Source organism: Amblyraja radiata, chromosome 25 (genome assembly GCF_010909765.2).
Source record: "Amblyraja radiata isolate CabotCenter1 chromosome 25, sAmbRad1.1.pri, whole genome shotgun sequence".
NCBI lineage: Eukaryota > Metazoa > Chordata > Chondrichthyes > Rajiformes > Rajidae > Amblyraja > Amblyraja radiata.
Genome location: NC_045980.1, coordinates 1,068,394 through 1,086,741, shown reverse-complemented (window position 1 = coordinate 1,086,741; position 18,348 = coordinate 1,068,394). Strand labels below are relative to the sequence as shown.

At 44.5% G+C, this 18,348-nt stretch overlaps 1 protein-coding gene across 2 annotated transcripts in view; it reads right to left on the bottom strand.

Annotated features, from left to right (window-relative positions):
- The window catches only part of susd2 (sushi domain containing 2), a 144,610-nt gene that overhangs the window by 54,349 nt on the left and 71,913 nt on the right, over positions 1-18,348 (bottom strand). For both annotated transcript variants that reach the window (XM_033043090.1, XM_033043089.1), the window contains exons 9-10: positions 5,384-5,652; positions 3,640-3,795 (exon numbers count right to left, since the gene is read on the bottom strand). In XM_033043090.1, coding sequence (XP_032898981.1) covers positions 3,640-3,795; positions 5,384-5,652 — 425 coding nt within the window. The remainder of the gene's footprint in view (positions 1-3,639; positions 3,796-5,383; positions 5,653-18,348) is intronic.

Sequence of the window (18,348 nt, the reverse complement as noted above, 5' to 3'; positions counted from 1 at the left end):
AAACTTACTGAATGACCGCTCTGTCGAAACACCACCTACCCGAAAGGCGGCGTCGCCTACAAGCCAATGGACCGACTGCCGCTCAACAGAAAAGTCCAATAACGGACATGGCGTTGCCGGGGTGCGGGACTTGTCAGCGATTGGTCCAGTCCCCCGCGTCCATCACATCACTGTGAAGGGATGAACATTGTCCCCACACCTCCGCTCCACCCGACCCGCAGCCCGCGGAGGGTGGCCGTGGGAGAGTGGGGGCTGTACCGAGGGATGCGCACCTTCAGCCGCTTACAGCTTGGTGCTTGGGTTCAAATTGCCCAGTCACCTATGGCTTGTGTGGGAAAAGGACCCCCATGCTCCCATCTCCCCTTCTCTCTCCCCTCTTCTCTCTCCTCCCCCCCCCCCCTCCCTCTCTCAGTCCCCTCTCTCTCATTGCCGAACCTGGCATCATCTCTGATGCCACAGCTCCTTTCAGGTTTCAATGCAAAAGCCCCATTTAGTTAAAAACTGAAGGTTCACCACTTTATTGCACAGGTATTCTTTTGACTCACAATGCAATGGTGAGCAGCAAAGACATCTTCTGCGGCATATCTCAGCAGAGGCTACTTCTACAGATCCTGGGACAATGTTGAGATTCTCTCTCCTGTCAATCACGCCATTAAGGCCACGCCCCATCTGGGGGGAGGGGGGGGAGGGACTATAAAACCCAGAAGTGTGGGCATGGCTCAGTCTCTGCAAGATGTAGGAGGGAGAGGTCATGACTCGCTGTCTTTATTGGCCTTGCACCCTGCTTGAAATGGTATGAAACTGCACTTGAATTTGGTGGCATTGCACCCTGCTTGAAGTGGTAAGAAACTGCACTTGAATTTGGTGGCTTTGCACCCTGCTTGAAATGGAATTTGAAGGAATAGCCGTGAGTCAACTGCCAGCCCACCAGCCGTGAGTGAGTGAGCTGCCAGCACAACAGGCTTGAGTGGCTGAGCCGCCAGCCCAAGAATCCATTCGGCCCACAATGTCCATACTAATTGTATGGACTAATTGTCCAACACACACAATGTCCAATGTCCCTCTGGAAACCAGTCCCTTCAGCCCACAACACCCATACTAGCGCTCCAGAAAGCCCCCCCACTGGCCACCAATATTGGAATTGGTGGATAGGTGGAATATTGCGTTGGGGGACCAGCCCTCCCGTGTGAACATGGGACCCAACGGGTCCCACTTAGTCTAGTTAAAAGTAAAAATCAGAGATAGATGGTGGTATATTATGATTAATTTATGTACGTTTATAGCTACATATTGGAGAAATATTTCTGGACATAAATCTCTATTCAGAATCAATAACAACCCAAGAGGTCAATTGTTTAGCTTTACCACTACTTTTCCCGCTTCAAATAGTAATCCAATTCCATTTTTAAGTTACTATTGAACTTGCTTCTGCCTTCCATTCAGGCTCAGTTAATAATAGCAACCTACATAAAAATCATTTTATTCTCGTTTTCACATTCTTTTCCAAATACAGAGACCAGAACAATCTAGTCACTTATTTCCCCGTGTAAAATGTTTTCTTGAAACAACACATATTAGCCAATGTCTAAGCTGAAAATAAACTTTCATGTGGTAATTAATGGCAATTCTAAAGAACTCTTGAAATGCTTTTTTTTTCATATTTCTTTATGACAAAGGAGATAGCGATTGTCCCATAGAGTCCATGCCGGCTCGCAGAGTAACCCCATCAATCTTATTCCAGCACAACCTGCTCTCACACACGCCCATTCACCCATCCTTTTCACTTCACTACCTGCACACTCGGTGAATTATACAGTCATCATTTAACCTAATGTCAACAATCTTTGGAATGTGAGATGAAAACTGGAGCAGTCAAGAAAAGATCATGTAATCACAGAAAGAACATGCAGACAACATGAAAGATCAGAATTGAACCAAGATTCTGAAGCAGTAAGACAGTCACACGACTTGCAAGAGACTGAGTGTCTCTGAGATTATTATTTAGCCTCTTAGATATTACAACCAGCTCTCTATTAGACACCATAAACAAATAAGTCAGAAGAAATGAATTGTGTAAACGCTCATTATTAATGATTTATTTACAATGGACTTTGGTTTATGGTGGACGGAGTGTTCTCACATTAAGAAAACAGGCTGCTAGCGGCCATGGAAATTCACAAGCGACTGAAATTCATATGCAATTGTTACGATCCATACTTTATTAAACATTGTAATAAACAGCCTTTAGTATTTTTATGTTACAGTAACAAAAATACATTTTTAGCTGTTAAAGAGAACTTTGTACACTCAGCAGGTTAGTTTCTTTGGAAGGAGAAACAGAATTAAAATTTAAGGTAGATGTCTTTTCACCCTGAAATCTGGGTGGGCAGTTGGTCGTGGGAATCTCACAGAGCAGGACAGGGTTTTCTCTCCCTACCACGATGCCACCCCAATGCCCCAGACATACTGCTGCCAACGCCAACACACACAGCTTCCTTTGCCGCTTCCAGGTCCTGCCGCCTCCGCTGATCCTCACCTGCACTCCGGCCACCATAACTCTGCCGATCTCACCCAGCCACCATCAACTCATCTGGATTCCAGGCCTAGTTCTGTGGATATGCTCTTCTAAAGCTCACCCCCTAGTCTAGTTCTGTAAAAAACACTGACTCAAGCACTGGAACAACTACATTGTATTTTTGGATTGAACGGCAAATTCCCCTATACGATCGATACCTAAACCACCGCGGGTTCGATACTTGTCTCAGCCTGGCCAAGCCCTTCAGCCTCGTGCAAGCAGACACACTCCAAATGGTCACGCAGTCCCAAACTGAATAATGCAACATTTATCCTGGAACTCAAAGCAATCCTGCCAGGGCTTAACACTTTGGCCAATCAACAAACAGCAAGGTAACTGTTTTGCAAAATTATTTACATTATTTACAATTCTTTTGCAGCAATCCAATCAAACTCATGCACTTACATTACTTTGGAGGTCCTCTGCAAGAATCTCATTACTACTGACAATTGAAGACATTTCTTATCTGCAACATTGATCTGGGACCTAGACTTCCTAGCACCAGCCAGCAGCTTGTGGCTTTCTATACACAGAAATACAAACTTGACCAAAATGGCCTTAGAATGCATTAATCCTCTGCTGGTTCTATTTCTGCTCCATTTTGGCCAGGATTTACAGTTCCAGTCCGCGAGTCTGAAGAAGGGTCTCGACCTGACCTGTCCATGTTCTCCGGAGATGCTGCCTGACCTGTTGAGCTACGTCAGCACTTTGTGTCCGTTTGTGTATTAACCTGCAGATCTTTATTTCTACTATTTGTGCAATTATATTTTATTACTCAATAATCCCTTATTCATTTATAGCAGACAATCAGTAATATTGGACACCATTATAACGAGAGTGTACTGTACATAAACAGTTGGGAGATATTGATCAATTGACATTATTCCAAGTAACATTACAAAATGGCCGACCCTTACCCTAAACAACATTGCTACCACATGACTGGCTAGAGTTCCATTGGTGCAATGTATTGAGAAATAGAAATGGGCTTGTCCATCTTGGAAAGACAGATGGCTCAAAAAGGCAGCAACTTGTAAATAAAGTTGCTGCCTGAAGATTCTTACCTTCTGTATTTTTGATTATTTTTGTCCTTCCTTGGATTTGCAAAGTTTCACTTGTAGAATTTCCTTCTCCTGTTACCAGGGTGTACTCTCCCCTCCCATTGAAAGTGAAGTTAGTACCATCAAAAGTAAAGAGATGCGGGTCCCCAAATGCTGTGCCTGGAAAAGGGGAAAAGAAATCTGACAATATTGCTGTAAGAATTTAGATAGTTATTTATATATGGGTGTTTCCGTAAATACAGCACTCAGTAGTTATATTCCTGTTTTTTATGTAATATTCCCATGAAATTCCTGCCATTGCTGTTCCACCATCGTTCCTGCTGGGGTTCCTTTCCAGTCGACTTTAGCTAAATTTAGTTCTATGCCTTCTCTTTTAGTTTTATACTGTCCTTGACTTCCTTTGTCAGCCATGGTCACCTCAATCTTCCCCTAGAATCTTTCTTCCTCTTTGGAATGAAAGGATCCTGCATCTTCCAAATTATTCCCAGAAATTCCTGCCATTGCTGATCCACCGTCATTCCTGCTGGGGGCCCTTTTCAGTCAACTTTAGCCAGCACCTCCCTCATGCCTTTGTTGTCCCCTTTGCTCAGCTGTAACCAACATCCGATTTCACCTTCTCCCTCTCAAATTGCAGATTAAATCTTACCATATTGCGGTAGGTACCTCCTAGCGGTTCCTTTACCATGAGTATCAAATCCAGTTCATTACATAACACTAAATCCAGAATTGCCTTTTCCCTGGTAAGCTCCACTGCAAGCTGCTCTAAGAATCCATCTCGGAGGCACTCTACAAATTCCCTTTCTTGGGGTCCAGTAGCAACCTGATTTTCCCAGTCTCCCTGCATATTGAAATCTCCCATGACCACCATAACATTGCCTTTCTTACATGACAATTGTATCTCCTGATGTAACCTGTATCCTATATCCTGGCTACTGTTTGGGGGCCTGTAAATAACTCCCATGAGGGTCTTTTTACCCATACTATTTCTCAGCTCAATCCACAAAGACTACATCTTCTGATCCTATGTCACACCTTGCTAAGGACTGAATTTCATTCCTTAACAACAGAGCTACTCTTTATTTTGGTATTCACCTCCCCTCCTCTCACACCAGTTCCGATTTTACCCGACCTTACTCTCTTATCCCTTCTTAATCATTCCGTCCCATTAATTCTGAAGACTTCTACACTATCTATTGCCCTGGTTATACGGTTTGTCAGGACTCTGGTCGGGTTCAAGTTGAGTCCGTCCCATCGGAACAGTTCCCTCCTTCCCCAATACTGGTGCCAACGTCCCACAAACTCAATCCCACTTCTTCCACACCAGTCTTAGAGCCACACATTCAACTCCATAATATTTTCAACGCTTAGCAGAACCTCTTTCCTCATTCTACCCATATCATTGGTACCCACATGGACCACGACAATCGGATCTTTCCCCTCCCACTCCAAGTTCCTCTGCAGGCCAGACGAGATGTCATGAAACTGGGCACCAGGCGGGCAGCACAGCCTTTGGGACTCGACCCTCATGTCAGAGAACATTGTCAACACCCCTAACTATACTATTCCTAATGACAACAACCAGTCCATAATATACGGGATGAGCGTAGGATTGGTATAAAGGAGTGCTTGATGGTTGGTGAGGATTCAATAGACCAAAGGGCCTGTATCCATCCCATGCAATTCTACAATGTCATTGTTCCTTTGTGGATTGATGCATGAATATATCTCCATTGTTGACATCACTTACCAACCTTCGGCGGCCTGTAGGTGCGACAGTCACTGGAAGGCCGCAGATCAGTGTATTGCTGGCAGTTATCAGACCACAGGCAGCAGTAATAGAAACTAATCACATCGTAGAGACCATGGGAGAAGCCAGGCACCCGGGGGGGTCTCTCGTACGGTGGGGAGCCCCAGTCATGACCCCGGTCAGGAGTGCTCCCTCCTGTGGAGTCTATGGTCAGAATCTGATTGCCTTTGGCATTGTAGCAGCACTGTTGGCCTGCTCCATACTTGAGACTGGTGGAAGAAGAATAACATCAATGCAATAACCTTACTGTAGTAGCAAAATGATTGTGAGTTGAAGATTGAGTGGAGAGAATAGGAAGTATGCATTGCTCCTTTACTGCCAAGCCACTAGATGGCGCACCGAGCCTGGGAAGGAGACGGTAGGTACAAGGAACAACTGCAGATTCATGTTTTGGGTCGGGTGTAGAGAAAGGTCCTGACCTGAAACATCACTAATCCATGTTCTCCAGAGATGCTGCCTGACCTGCTGAGTTATTCTGCGAATTAGAAAGTGGGTATGTGTGTGATTGAGTGAGAGAGAGAAAAAAGAACAAGAGGAAAAGGCTGATTGAAAGAGACAAAGAGAGAGAGAAGGTGAGTGAGAAACAGTAAAAATGTAGGAACCGATGTCCTTGGGACAAACAAACTATAACTGAAAATGGAATGAAAGTAACACTTGCTTTCCCTCTCTCTCTGTCCTTCCCCTACACTAGTTCTCCAACTAGTTTCACCGAACTCCTGATTAATTTTACCGATTGTATGCCTCGTTGTCACCTTCCCCTTAGCCAACAATGAACCATTCTACATTCCCTTGGTCATTGTCTCCTTTGATCTGTTGTTTTCACACCTTATGGGCCTGTTCCACTTAGGCGACTTTTTAGGCGATTACAGGAGACTATGCAGTCACCACATGTTCGCGGGTAGTTGCCGGGGAGTCGCCTTCATGGTCGCGAGGAGTTTCCGCATTCTGGTCAACGTTGAAAAATTAGCGGAGACTAGAATGAAGCCGCCTTGGAAAATAGCGAGATTTCTTGAGCCATCGGTGGGTCGCCAGGAGGTCCTAATGGGTCGCCAGGAGGTCGAAGGTTCTCATAGGTTCTCGTAGGTTGTAGCCGGTGCTGACCGGTGAATTTCATTGGCTCATTGGGAAAATCGCCTAAGTGGGACAGGCCCATTACCGTTCCATATCTAGTCTTCCCCTCCCTTGACTCTCGGACTGAAGAAGGGTCTCGACCTGTTACATCACCCATTCCTTCTCTCCAGAGATGTTGCCTGTCCCACTGAGTTACTCCAGCACATTGTGTCTAACCAGCATTTGCAGTTCCTTCCTACACATGAAAATGGAATTGTTTATTTGTCCCATCATTTGTTTCATTTCAGGAGTGTGATTAATCAAGTAACTCCAGATCTAATTGAATATAATGCCAGAGGATCTTATGTATCCAACTGTGAGCCGACCGGTAGAAAATTTAGTCCAAATTTAATACAGTACAAAAGTTACCACAGCTTTGCAATTACTTCACCTCATCTCCTCCCGAAACATTCAGCCGTGCCTCGTCTTGACTTGATTGTTCAAACACACTCCCTCATTTCGCCCTCTGTACACACTTCAGTTCACTCGAAACTTCTGAGCGTACCTTCCCTTAGACCAAGTCTCTTTCATCCTTAACATTGCTGACCTATCATGATTCCAATGTTGAAATAAGTTTTTGTAAATCCCTTAATTGCCCTCATCGTTCCCTATCTTGGTAATATCACTCTAGCTCCGTATCGTTCTGAGGTCTCTGTGCCCTGTAGATCGGCTATTTCCTCCTATCCAATTGTAATGCTTGTTAGTAGTCACTCTGCCTAATATGTGATTTATATTACCAAGAGCTTGCTTATGTAATTCAGTCTGAGTAGCTGCAATTTGGTTGAGTTATGTCTATGGACCTGGAAAATGCATCGGACTTGGTGCAGGTAGCACCTCCCTGCTGCAAGGCTGCATCTACCCCGTCCCCTGCCTTACACAATGTCCTCTTCCCTGTGATATGCACATCTGCCACAGGTAGGTACCCCATCCACTCATTCACCTGTGAACTGCTATTGACCAGTTCTTCACAACATATTGCACAGTAGTTACATAAGAAGTAGGGCTAACTGATTAACAGAATCACGTTAGACACAAAATGCTGGAGTAACTCAGCGGGGCAGGCAGCATCTCTGGAGAGAAGGAATGGATGACGTCACCCATTCCTTCTCTCCAGAAATGCTACCTACACATGTTAATGTTTATGTTCTACATAAACCTTCTGCAACTACTTCATCTAATTCTATCAACAAATTTTATTTTAACTTTGCCTTAAAATACTGAATATTCATATAGAAACAAGGGAATGCAGATACAGGTTTGTAATAAAAGACATTATGTGCTGGAGTATGAATATTCATATTGTCAATTACTCTCCTTTACTTTCGACTAGAGATGCATTGTGGAAACAGGCCCTTCAGCCCACCAAATCCATGCCAACCAGTGATCACCCCGTAGCACTATGCTACACATTAGGGACAATTTAGAATTTTTACTGTAGCCAATTAACCTACAAACCTGTATGTCTATGGAATATAGCAGGAAACTGGAGGACCCTGAGAAAATCCATGCAATCACAGGGATAAGATAGAAACTCCGTACAGACAGCACCCATGGCAGGATCAGACCCGGGTGGGTCTCTGGCGCTGTGAGGCAGCAATTATACCATTATGACACCGTGCTGCCTTTGCACAGTGGTGTATTTGTACTCCTACAAATAGCCATAACCTGTATCGATAGAAACAGAGGTTTAGTGTATATTTTAATTAGTGTTTCATTTAAGATCTTTTGTTTGGATTATCACAAATGGAAGCATCTTCACCTTTCTTTTCTAAACCCTTCTGAATTTTGAAGACCTTTATCGAGACATAATGCCTTTCTCTTTCTGCAGCAAATTAATAGAAACATAGAAAATAGGTGCAGGAGTAGGCCATTCGGCCCTTTGAGCCTGCACCGCCATTCAATAAGATCATGGCTGATCATCCAACTCCGTATCCTGTACCTGCCTTCTCTCCATCCCCCTGATCCCTTTAGCCACATGGGCCACATCTAACTCCCTCTTAAATATAGCCAATGAACTGGCCTCAACTACCTTCTGTGGCAGAGAGTTCCAGAGATTTACCACTCTCTGCGTGAAAAATGTTTTTCTCATCTCGGTCTTAAAGGATTTCCCCTTTATCCTCAAACTGTGACCCCTTGTCCTGGACTTCCCCAACATCGGGAACAATCTTCCTGCATCTAGCCTGTCCAACCCCTTAAGAATTTTGTACGTTTCTATAAGATCCCCCCTCAATCTCCTAAATTCTAGCGAGTACAAGCCGAGTCTATCCAGTCTTTCTTCATATGAAAGTCCTGACATCCCAGGAATCAGTCTGGTGAACCTTCTCTGTACTCCCTCTATGGCAAGAATGCCTTCCTCAGATTTGGAGACCAATACTGTACACAATACTCCAGGTGTGGTCTCACCAAGACCCTGTACAACTGAAACGTGTCCAGTTTTTCCAGATTGTTATAACGCCTCAGCTCTGGCATCAATGTATTGCACCTTTCTAGATGTGTGCTTCATTATTTTATTGAGATGAGTAGAATAGAACAGTTGTCACCTAACTGGATGACAGGTCGCAGCTGAGGGATGAATTAATTTTCCAGTCTTGTCTCCATGTTTCTACAATTGCCCTCTGGGATATAAATACCAACTGTGTGAATGGGCTCCATGAACTCTCAGTTATTAATATTGAACAGCTGGATTTCAATTCACAACAATTTATTACAAGAGATAGAAATCAAATCAAATGTTTTCCAATTGGAATATCAGTCTGAATTTCAAGCCTATTTTACATCAGGGTGTCAGATAGCCAGAAAGTGATCCCTGATGCCAATGACTTGAAATGGGTAGGGTGGGAGATTGATGAAGAAGTAAGTGTCAATGTTATATTCACTCCATCACCCACATATAAAGAAAAACAGCAATATGATATTTGGGAAATGGCCCTATCAACTCAGTTAATTCTTGCTGGCATTCCACACTAGCAATTACTTGCTCTCACATTTCGGGGTCCTGATCCTATATCCAAATTTCATTGATGAACATTGGCTTAGTTTCCCTCAACCAATATTTAGTTTAGTAGAGATACAACATGGAAACAGGCCCTTCGGCCCACCGAGTCTACACCTACCAGCAACCCCCGCAAATTAACACTATCCTACACACACTAGGAACAATTTACATACACCAAACCAATTATTCTACAAACCTGTACGTCTTTGGAGTGTGGGAGGAAACCGAAGATCTCGGAGAAAACCCATGAGGTCACTGAGAGAACGGACAAACTCCGTACAGACATCACCCGCATTCTTCATATTAGTTCTAAAGCCTCACAACATTGTTGAAGTAAGTTTCTCTTTCTTCATGTTCTGAATCTTATGTGTTTATGGCCTTTTGTACTCCAGCACTTTGGATATTCTTCAGGGTTTATGCATTTCTGAAAACATCTGCTCCAAAAAGACTCGAGAACCGGGAGTGACACCACTGACGTCACTTTGGCAAACAATGGGAATTTATGTGGAAGAGTCTCACACTCTGGATACATCATGTAATCTGCTCCAGAATTACAACTTGGACAAAATGTTGCATGTTGACACCGTTAGATGTCCAGATCATAACTGCCAGCAGATTGACAGTTTTTATTTGGCACCCAGATAAGATTAGCAATTTAATGAATGTCAGGAGAGCCCCTGAATGTCTGCACAGAGCGTTACAGTGCCTCATTAAAGAGGAAGATGAAATTGGAGGTTGGGATCATAAACTTCCAAGTGACTGTGGCAGGTCCTGAATACCATCATGAATTACAAGCTGAAATCGCGGGCAATCTCTGGCGACAATGCATCGTTACCACATCAGCTCAATGCCTTTTATGTCCGTTTGATCAGGCAAACAAATGTCCACCTAGAGGCGATCTCCATCCCCCATTACCTCTGCCCCATACATCTTGGTAGCAGAAGTCACAAATGCTTTCACGAGGGTGAACTTTCGGAAAGCAGCCAGCAAGGATGGTGTCTCTGTGTGAGTTTGAAATCATGCAGCAATCAATCAACTGGCCAGTCTTTGTCAACATCGTCACTTCTCACTTCAGCAGTTTCCTGCATCCTATCTACTTCAAGGAATGATGTGCAGAGAGATTGTGGAGTCATAGATCATATCTTACTGGAGGTGGCAGCACGTATACAGGGTGGTAAAGAAGGCATATAGCATGCTAGCATTCATTGTTAAGGGCATTGAATATAAGAGTCGGGAAGTCATGATGCAGCACTTTGGTCAGCCTGCATTTGGAGTATTACGTTCAGTCTGGTCGCTCCATGACAGGAAAGATGTGGAGGCTACAGAGGAATCATAGTCATACAGCATGAGCCAGGGCCTTCAGCCCAACTTGCCCACATCAAACAACTTACCCCATCTACATGTCCCACCTGCCTGCATTTAGCCCATATCCCTCCATGCCTTTCCTATTTATGTACACGTCCAAAGTTAAGTTAAGTTAAGTTTAGGTTTATTGGCCAAGTATTCACATACAAGGAATTTGCCTTGGTGATCCGACCGCAAGTGAAAACATGATATACAGTGGCAGTTAGGAATGATACATAAAACATTAAACATTAATAATAAAACATTATTGATTAAACATGTGAATTAAATAAAATTACAGAGAAATGGAGGCTACAGATTTTTGGTTATTGAGTAGAGCTACTACTCGTGGAAAAAAAGCTGTTTTTATGTCTTGCTGTGGCAGCTTTGATGGTCCGGAGTCGCTTTCCAGAGGGAAGTGATTCAAAGAGTTTGTGGCCAGGGTGAGAGGGGTCAGAGATGATCTTACCCACTCGCTTCCTGGCCCTTGCAATGGACAGTTCGTCAATGGAGGGAAGGTTGTAGCCAATAACCTTCTCAGCTGATCGGACGATTCGCTGCAGCCTCCAGGTGTCGTGCTTGGTGGCTGAGCCAAACCAGACCATGATGGAGAAGGTGACCACCGACTCTACGATGGCCGTGTAGAATTGGACCATCATTGCCTGTGGCAGATTGTGCTTCCTCAGTTGCTGCAGGAAGTGCATCCTCTGTTGGGCCTTTTTGACTGTGGAGTCGATGGTAGCCCCCCCACTTAAGGTCCTTGGAGATGATGGTTCCCAGGAACTTAAAAGACTCCACAGATGTGACTGTGGTGTTGTTGATGGTGAGTGGGGTGAGGGGAGGGGGCGCTCTCCTAAAGTCTACTAACAATTCCACTGTCTTAAGAGCATTGAGCTCCAGGTTGTTGCAATGATACCAGGACACCAGCTGTGTCACTTCCTGTCTGTAGGCAGATTCCTTCCCATCCTGGATCAGTCCAATCAGGGTTGTGTTATCCGCAAACTTGAGAAACTTGACAGAGGTGTCAGTGGAGGTGCAGTGATTTGTGTAGAGAGAGTGTAGGAGAAAGTATGCAGCCTTGCGGTGCTCCTATGCTGAAGGTTTGCGGGTCGAGATGTGCTTTCCCAACCTCACATGCTCACAAAGGCTTCTTAAACAATGTAATCTTACCTGCCTCAGCTACTTCCTCCAGCAGCACATTCCATATACCTACTATCCTTTGTGTAAAACAGGTTTAACAGATTGCTGCATGGATTAGAGGGTTTCATTTAGAGGGAGAGGTTGAATAGGCTTGGATTGTTTTCTCTGGAACAATGGAGGTTGACGAATAGAAAGAAGTGTATATAATTTTGAGGGACATGCAGGGTCGGATTTACGTATAAACTAGACAAGCTTAAGCTTAGGGCCTCGAGATCTAGAGGGGCCTACTCACCTCACTGCCTCACCGGACCCGTCAAACCTCGCCTCCCCACCAACCATCTGCCCACCGGGACCTCCCACTTTTTGCCCGCTGACCCGGACTCCACTCCCCCGCCCACCAGCAGCCCACAGCCGTCGCCTTACCTGCAGCCTGGACTCAGCACTGGGCCTGAAGGTTCCATGCTGCAGATTCCCACTCCCCTGAGTTTGACTGTGCTGGGTCCTAGCGCTAGCCACCCCCCTCCCCCCCCCAACCCTGGTAATCTCAGTGGCTGTTCCACTGGGTCTTCCCCATTCCCCTCAAACCATGTGATCTCAGCCCTTCCCCACCCACACTACAGTCCTCATACCCCCCTACCCCCTGACCACCCACCACCCCTCCACCAGACATCGCTTCGGCCTCAGTCCACTCACTTGCCTTCCTCCGGCTGCAACCCCCATCCCTGCTGTGTGTTCACCATCCCCCCTGACCTCCCCCTCTCAGATACCGAACGGTCGGTCCTCAGCAGAGGCCTCACCTTTGTGCCTGTCCGTCCCCACCTCAATGAGTTCCGCGCCCACCGCAATTTGGAGGTCTTCTTCCGTCGCCTCCGCCTCACACCGTTCTTCCATGGGAAGGAGTCCTCGCCCCCATTGATGATCCCTTTTCCCGTCTCCAACGGACCCCCTCCTCTTGGACCCCCCCTCATGGCCATTGGTACAATGAAATTTGGGGGTCACCATCCGACGTCGGAACAGTAGAACATTCTCAGCGGCTTGGACTTCTGAATCGGCCACTTCCTACCAGAGACTGCGGCTCCCGAAGTCCACAGGCCGAGCTGGGTGGAGATTCACGCTGGCGGCCCTCGGCAAAGGGATCCCAGGGCTCCGCGATATTAAAATCAACGCGGCTCGAGGCTGGAAGCTCCGCAAACCACGGCTCCATGATGTTAAAGCAGCAGGCCCAACACTCCAGAGCTTCAAACGGCTATCCAGGTAAGGCATCGCCCGCTCCGCGGTGAATACAATATGTATTTTAAAACCAACTGTTTAATGACAACATACAGTATGATCTAAAAGTGTCACACTGTCACTGTCGGGTAGTCATGGTCCTCTAGTCGTGGGGGTGGGGGATTGGGAGGGGGGGGGGCTCACAAGTGAAATAGCTTAGGGCCTCTCTTCATCTAAATCCGGCCCTGGGGACATGGGTGGGGTAGACAGTCAGAACCTTTATTCCGGGGGTGGAAATGTCTAACACTAGCTATAGAGGACATACTGTAGCTATAAAGTGAGAGACGACAAGTTTATTTGAGATGTGCGGAGCAATTGTTTCACAGAGCATTGCCTGGAAAGCATTGCCACGGATGGCGGTAGATGCAGATACGTTCGTGGTGTTTACGAGGCTTTTAGACAGGCACATGTAAGTGCAGAGAATAGAGAATAGAAGGATATGGATCATGTACAGGCAATAGACAATAGACAATAGGTGCAGGAGTAGGCCATTCGGCTCTTCGAGCCAGCAACGCCATTCAATATGATCATGGCTGATCATCCACAATCAGTACCCCGTTCCTGCCTTCTCCCCATATAACCATATAACCATATAACCATATAACAATTTACAGCACGGAAACAGGCCATCTCGACCCTTCTAGTCCGTGCCGAACACATAATCTCCCCTAGTCCCATATACCTGCGCTCAGACCATAACCCTCCATTCCTTTCCCATCCATATAACTATCCAATTTATTTTTAAATGATAAAAACGAACCTGCCTCCACCACCTTCACTGGAAGCTCATTCCACACAGCTACCACTCTCTGAGTAAAGAAGTTCCCCCTCATGTTACCCCTAAACTTCAGTCCCTTAATTCTCAAGTCATGTCCCCTTGTTTGAATCTTCCCTACTCTCAGTGGGAAAAGCTTATCCACGTCAACTGTCTATCCCTCTCATCATTTTAAAGACCTCTATCAAGTCCCCCCTTAACCTTCTGCGCTCCAAAGAATAAAGCCCTAACTTGTTCAACCTTTCTCTGTAACTTAGTTGCTGAAACCCAGGCAACATTCTAGTAAATCTCCTCTGTACTCTCTCTATTTTGTTGACATCCTTCCTATAATTAGGTGACCAAAATTGTACACCATACTCCAGAATTGGCCTCACCAATGCCTTGTACAATTTTAACATTATCCCCATATCTCCTGACTCCGCTATCCTTAAAATGAAGCAGATTAGATCAGTTAGGCATCACGTTTAACGCAAACATTGTGGGCCGAAGAGCCCATTCCTGTTCTGTGCTGTTCCGTATTCTATGTTGTATATTCTCTTCCAGTCCCCAAGAAAAAACAAAGTGACTTGTCTCAATATTGAAGTGATTTAAAAGTGTGGTGATGGTATTTGTCCTCAGCACCAGTCTCCCAGACAATCAAAATCCCTTGCAATTTCCATATAGGACAAGTAGGTTATGGAGGACACAATCTACATTCAGCTCTGCATCAATTTTACAATCACCATAAATATCTCAGGATTCATCTGCAACTGGCTTCTGAACTTCCTGACCGGCATACATCAGTCTGTCAGAATTGGTCATAGGTTGCACCAGCTTCTCATTCTCACCTAGCAAACAGCTAACAATGGCCTGTTTCCTTTATCATCATTGCCTTTTACATATCTTTCATTCATTTGTTCTATATCTCCCTACTTCACCGTTTATATCTCTCGTTTCCCATGAATCTAGTCTGAAGAAGAGTCTCGACCCGAAACATCACCACCAAAGAGGTTCTTCTGCAGTTGTATAGGGCTCTGCTAAGACCACATCTGGAGTATTATGTACAGTTTTGGTCTCCTAATTTGAGAAAGGACATCTTTGTGATTGAAGCAGTGCAGCGTAGGTTCACGAGATTGATCCCTGGGATGGCGGGACTGTCATATGAGGAAAGATTGAAAAGACTAGTCTTATATTCACTGGAGTTTAGAAGGATGAGGGGGAGATCTTATAGAAACATATAACATTATAAAAGGACTGGACAAGCTACATTCAGGGAAAATGTTCCCAATGTTGGGCAAGTGCAGAACCACGGGCCATAGTCTTAGAATAAAGGGGAGGCCATTTAAGACTGAGGTGAGAAAAAACCTTTTCACCCAGAGAGTTGTGAATTTGTGGAATTCCCTGCCACAGAGGGCAGTGGAGGACAAATCACTGGATGGATTTAAGAGAGAGTTAGATAGAGCTCTAGGGGCTAGTGGAATCAAGGGATATGGGGAGAAGGCAGGCGCAGGTTATTGATTAGGGACGATCAGCCATGATCACAATGAATGGCGGTGCTGGTTCGAAGGGCCAAATGGCCTCCACCTGCACCTATTTTCTATGTTTCTATCTATGTTTCCAGAGATGCTGCTTGTCCCTCTGAGTTACTCCAGCATTTTGTGTCTATCTTTGGTTTAAACCAGCATCTGCAGTTCCTTCCTGCTCATCTCCTCCACCCTGACTCTCAAGTGCTTCAGGGTAGTTACTCCCCTAGGCATCTAAGAAGATGCAGATTTTCCACAAGGATTTTCTTAATCTTTTACAGAGAATAGAATGACTATAGAAATTATTCTATCAGAATGCAGTGCAGCCCATCACAGGCTTGTCACTTCATTCCATGCAGTCCATCTTCACAGTGTTGCATCAGAAGGCTGGAAGGATCAATGATACTAATCATCCTGGCCATTCCCTTTCCACTCTTCTGCCTTCTGGGAGAAGATACAGGAACTTGAAGGGTTGAATGTCTGGACATTAGAACAGCTTCTTCCTTACTGCTATCAGACTCCTGAACCAATGACCACGTTCCCAGCTGCAACGTTTAGTTAACCATATAACCATATAACCATATAACAATTAAAGCACGGAAACAGGCCATCTCGGCCCTACAAGTCCGTGCCGAACAACTTTTTAACCTTAGTCCCACCTGCCTGCACTCATACCATAACCCTCCATTCCCTTCTCATCCATATGCCTATCCAATTTATTTTTAAATTATACCAACGAACCTGCCGCCACCACTTCCACTGGAAGCTCATTCCACACCGCTACCACTCTCTGAGTAAAGAAGTTCCCCCTCATGTTACCCCTAAACTTCTGTCCCTTAATTCTGAAGTCATGTCCTCTTGTTTGAATCTTCCCTATTCTCAAAGGGAAAAGCTGATCCACATCAACTCTGTCTATCCCTCTCATCATTTTAAAGACCTCTATCAAGTCCCCCCTTAACCTTCTGCGCTCCAGAGAATAAAGACCTAACTTATTCAACCTTTCTCTGTAACTTAGTTGCTGAAACCCAGGCAACATTCTAGTAAATCTCCTCTGTACTCTCTCTATTTTGTTGACATCCTTCCTATAATTGGGCGACCAAAATTGTACACCATACTCCAGATTTGGTCTCACCAATGCCTTGTACAATTTTAACATTACATCCCAGCTTCTATATTCAATGCTCTGATTTATAAAGGCTAGCATACCAAAAGCTTTCTTTACCGCCCTATCTACATGAGATTCCACCTTCAGGGAACTATGCACAGTTATTCCTAGATCCCTCTGTTCAACTGCATTCCTCAATTCGCTACCATTTACCATGTACGTCCTATTTTGATTTGTCCTGCCAAGATGTAGCACCTCACACTTATCAGCATTAAACTCTATCTGCCATCTTTCAGCCCATTCTTCCAGATGGCCTAAATCTCTCTGTAGACTTTGGAAATCTACTTCATTATCCACAACACCACCTATCATAGTATCACATGCATGCATACTTACTAATCCAATTTACCACACCTTCATCCAGATCATTGATGTACATGACAAACAACAGTGGAACCAACACAGATCCCTGAGGCACCCCACTAGTCACCTGCCTCCATCCTGACAAACAGCCATCCACCATTACTCTCTGGCGTCTCCCATTCAGCCACTGTTGAATACATCTTGCTACTCCTGCATTTATACCCAACAATTGAACCTTCTTAACCAACCTTCCATGAGGAACCTTATCAAAGGCCTTACTAAAGTCCATGTAGACAACATCCACTGCTTTACCCTCATCAATTTCCCTAGTAACCTCTTCAAAAAATTCAAGAAGTTTAGTCAAACATGACCTTCCAGGCACAAATCCATACTGACTGTTCCTAATCAGACCCTGTTTATCCAGATGCTTATATATATTATCTCTAAGTATCTTTTCCATTAATTTGCCCACCATTGAAGTCAAACTAACAGGTTTATAATTGTTATGTTTACTCTTAGAACTCTTTTTAAACAATGGAACAACATGCGCAGTATGCCAATTTACTATTTCTATTTCTACACTAACTTCCCTCAATGTCCTAGGGAATATCCTGTCAGGACCTGGAGATTTGTCCACTTTTATATTTGTTTAAAGTGTCAGTACTTCTTTTTCTTTGAAACTCATAGTATCCATAGCTACTCTACTTGTTTCCCTTACCTCACATAATTCAATATCCTTCTCCTTGGTGAATACCGAAGAAAAGAAATTGTTCAATATCTCCCCCATCTTTTTTGGCTCTGCAGATAGCTGTCCACTCTGTCTCTCTAATGGACCAATTTTATCCCTCGTTATCCTTTTGCTATTAATATAGCTGTAGAAACCCTTTGGATTTACTTTCACCTTACTTGCCAAAGCAACCTCATATCTTCTTTTAGCTTTTCTAATTTCTTTCTTAAGATAATTTTTACATTCTTTATAATCCTCAAGCACCTAATTTACTCCATGCTGCCTATAATTATTGTAGATCTCTCACTTTTTCCGAACCGTGTCCAATTTCCCTTGAAAACCATGGCTCTTTCCAATTTTTACTATTTCCTTTCAACCGAACAGGGACATAAAGATTCTGTACTCTTAAAATGTCCCCTTTAAATGTCCTCCATTTCTCTTCTACATCCTTCCCATAAAACAAAATGTCCCAATTCACTCCTTTTAAATCCTTTCGCATCTCATCAAAGTTAGCCTTTCTCCAATCAAACATCTCAACCCTAGGTCCAGTTCTGACCCTCTCCATAATTATATTG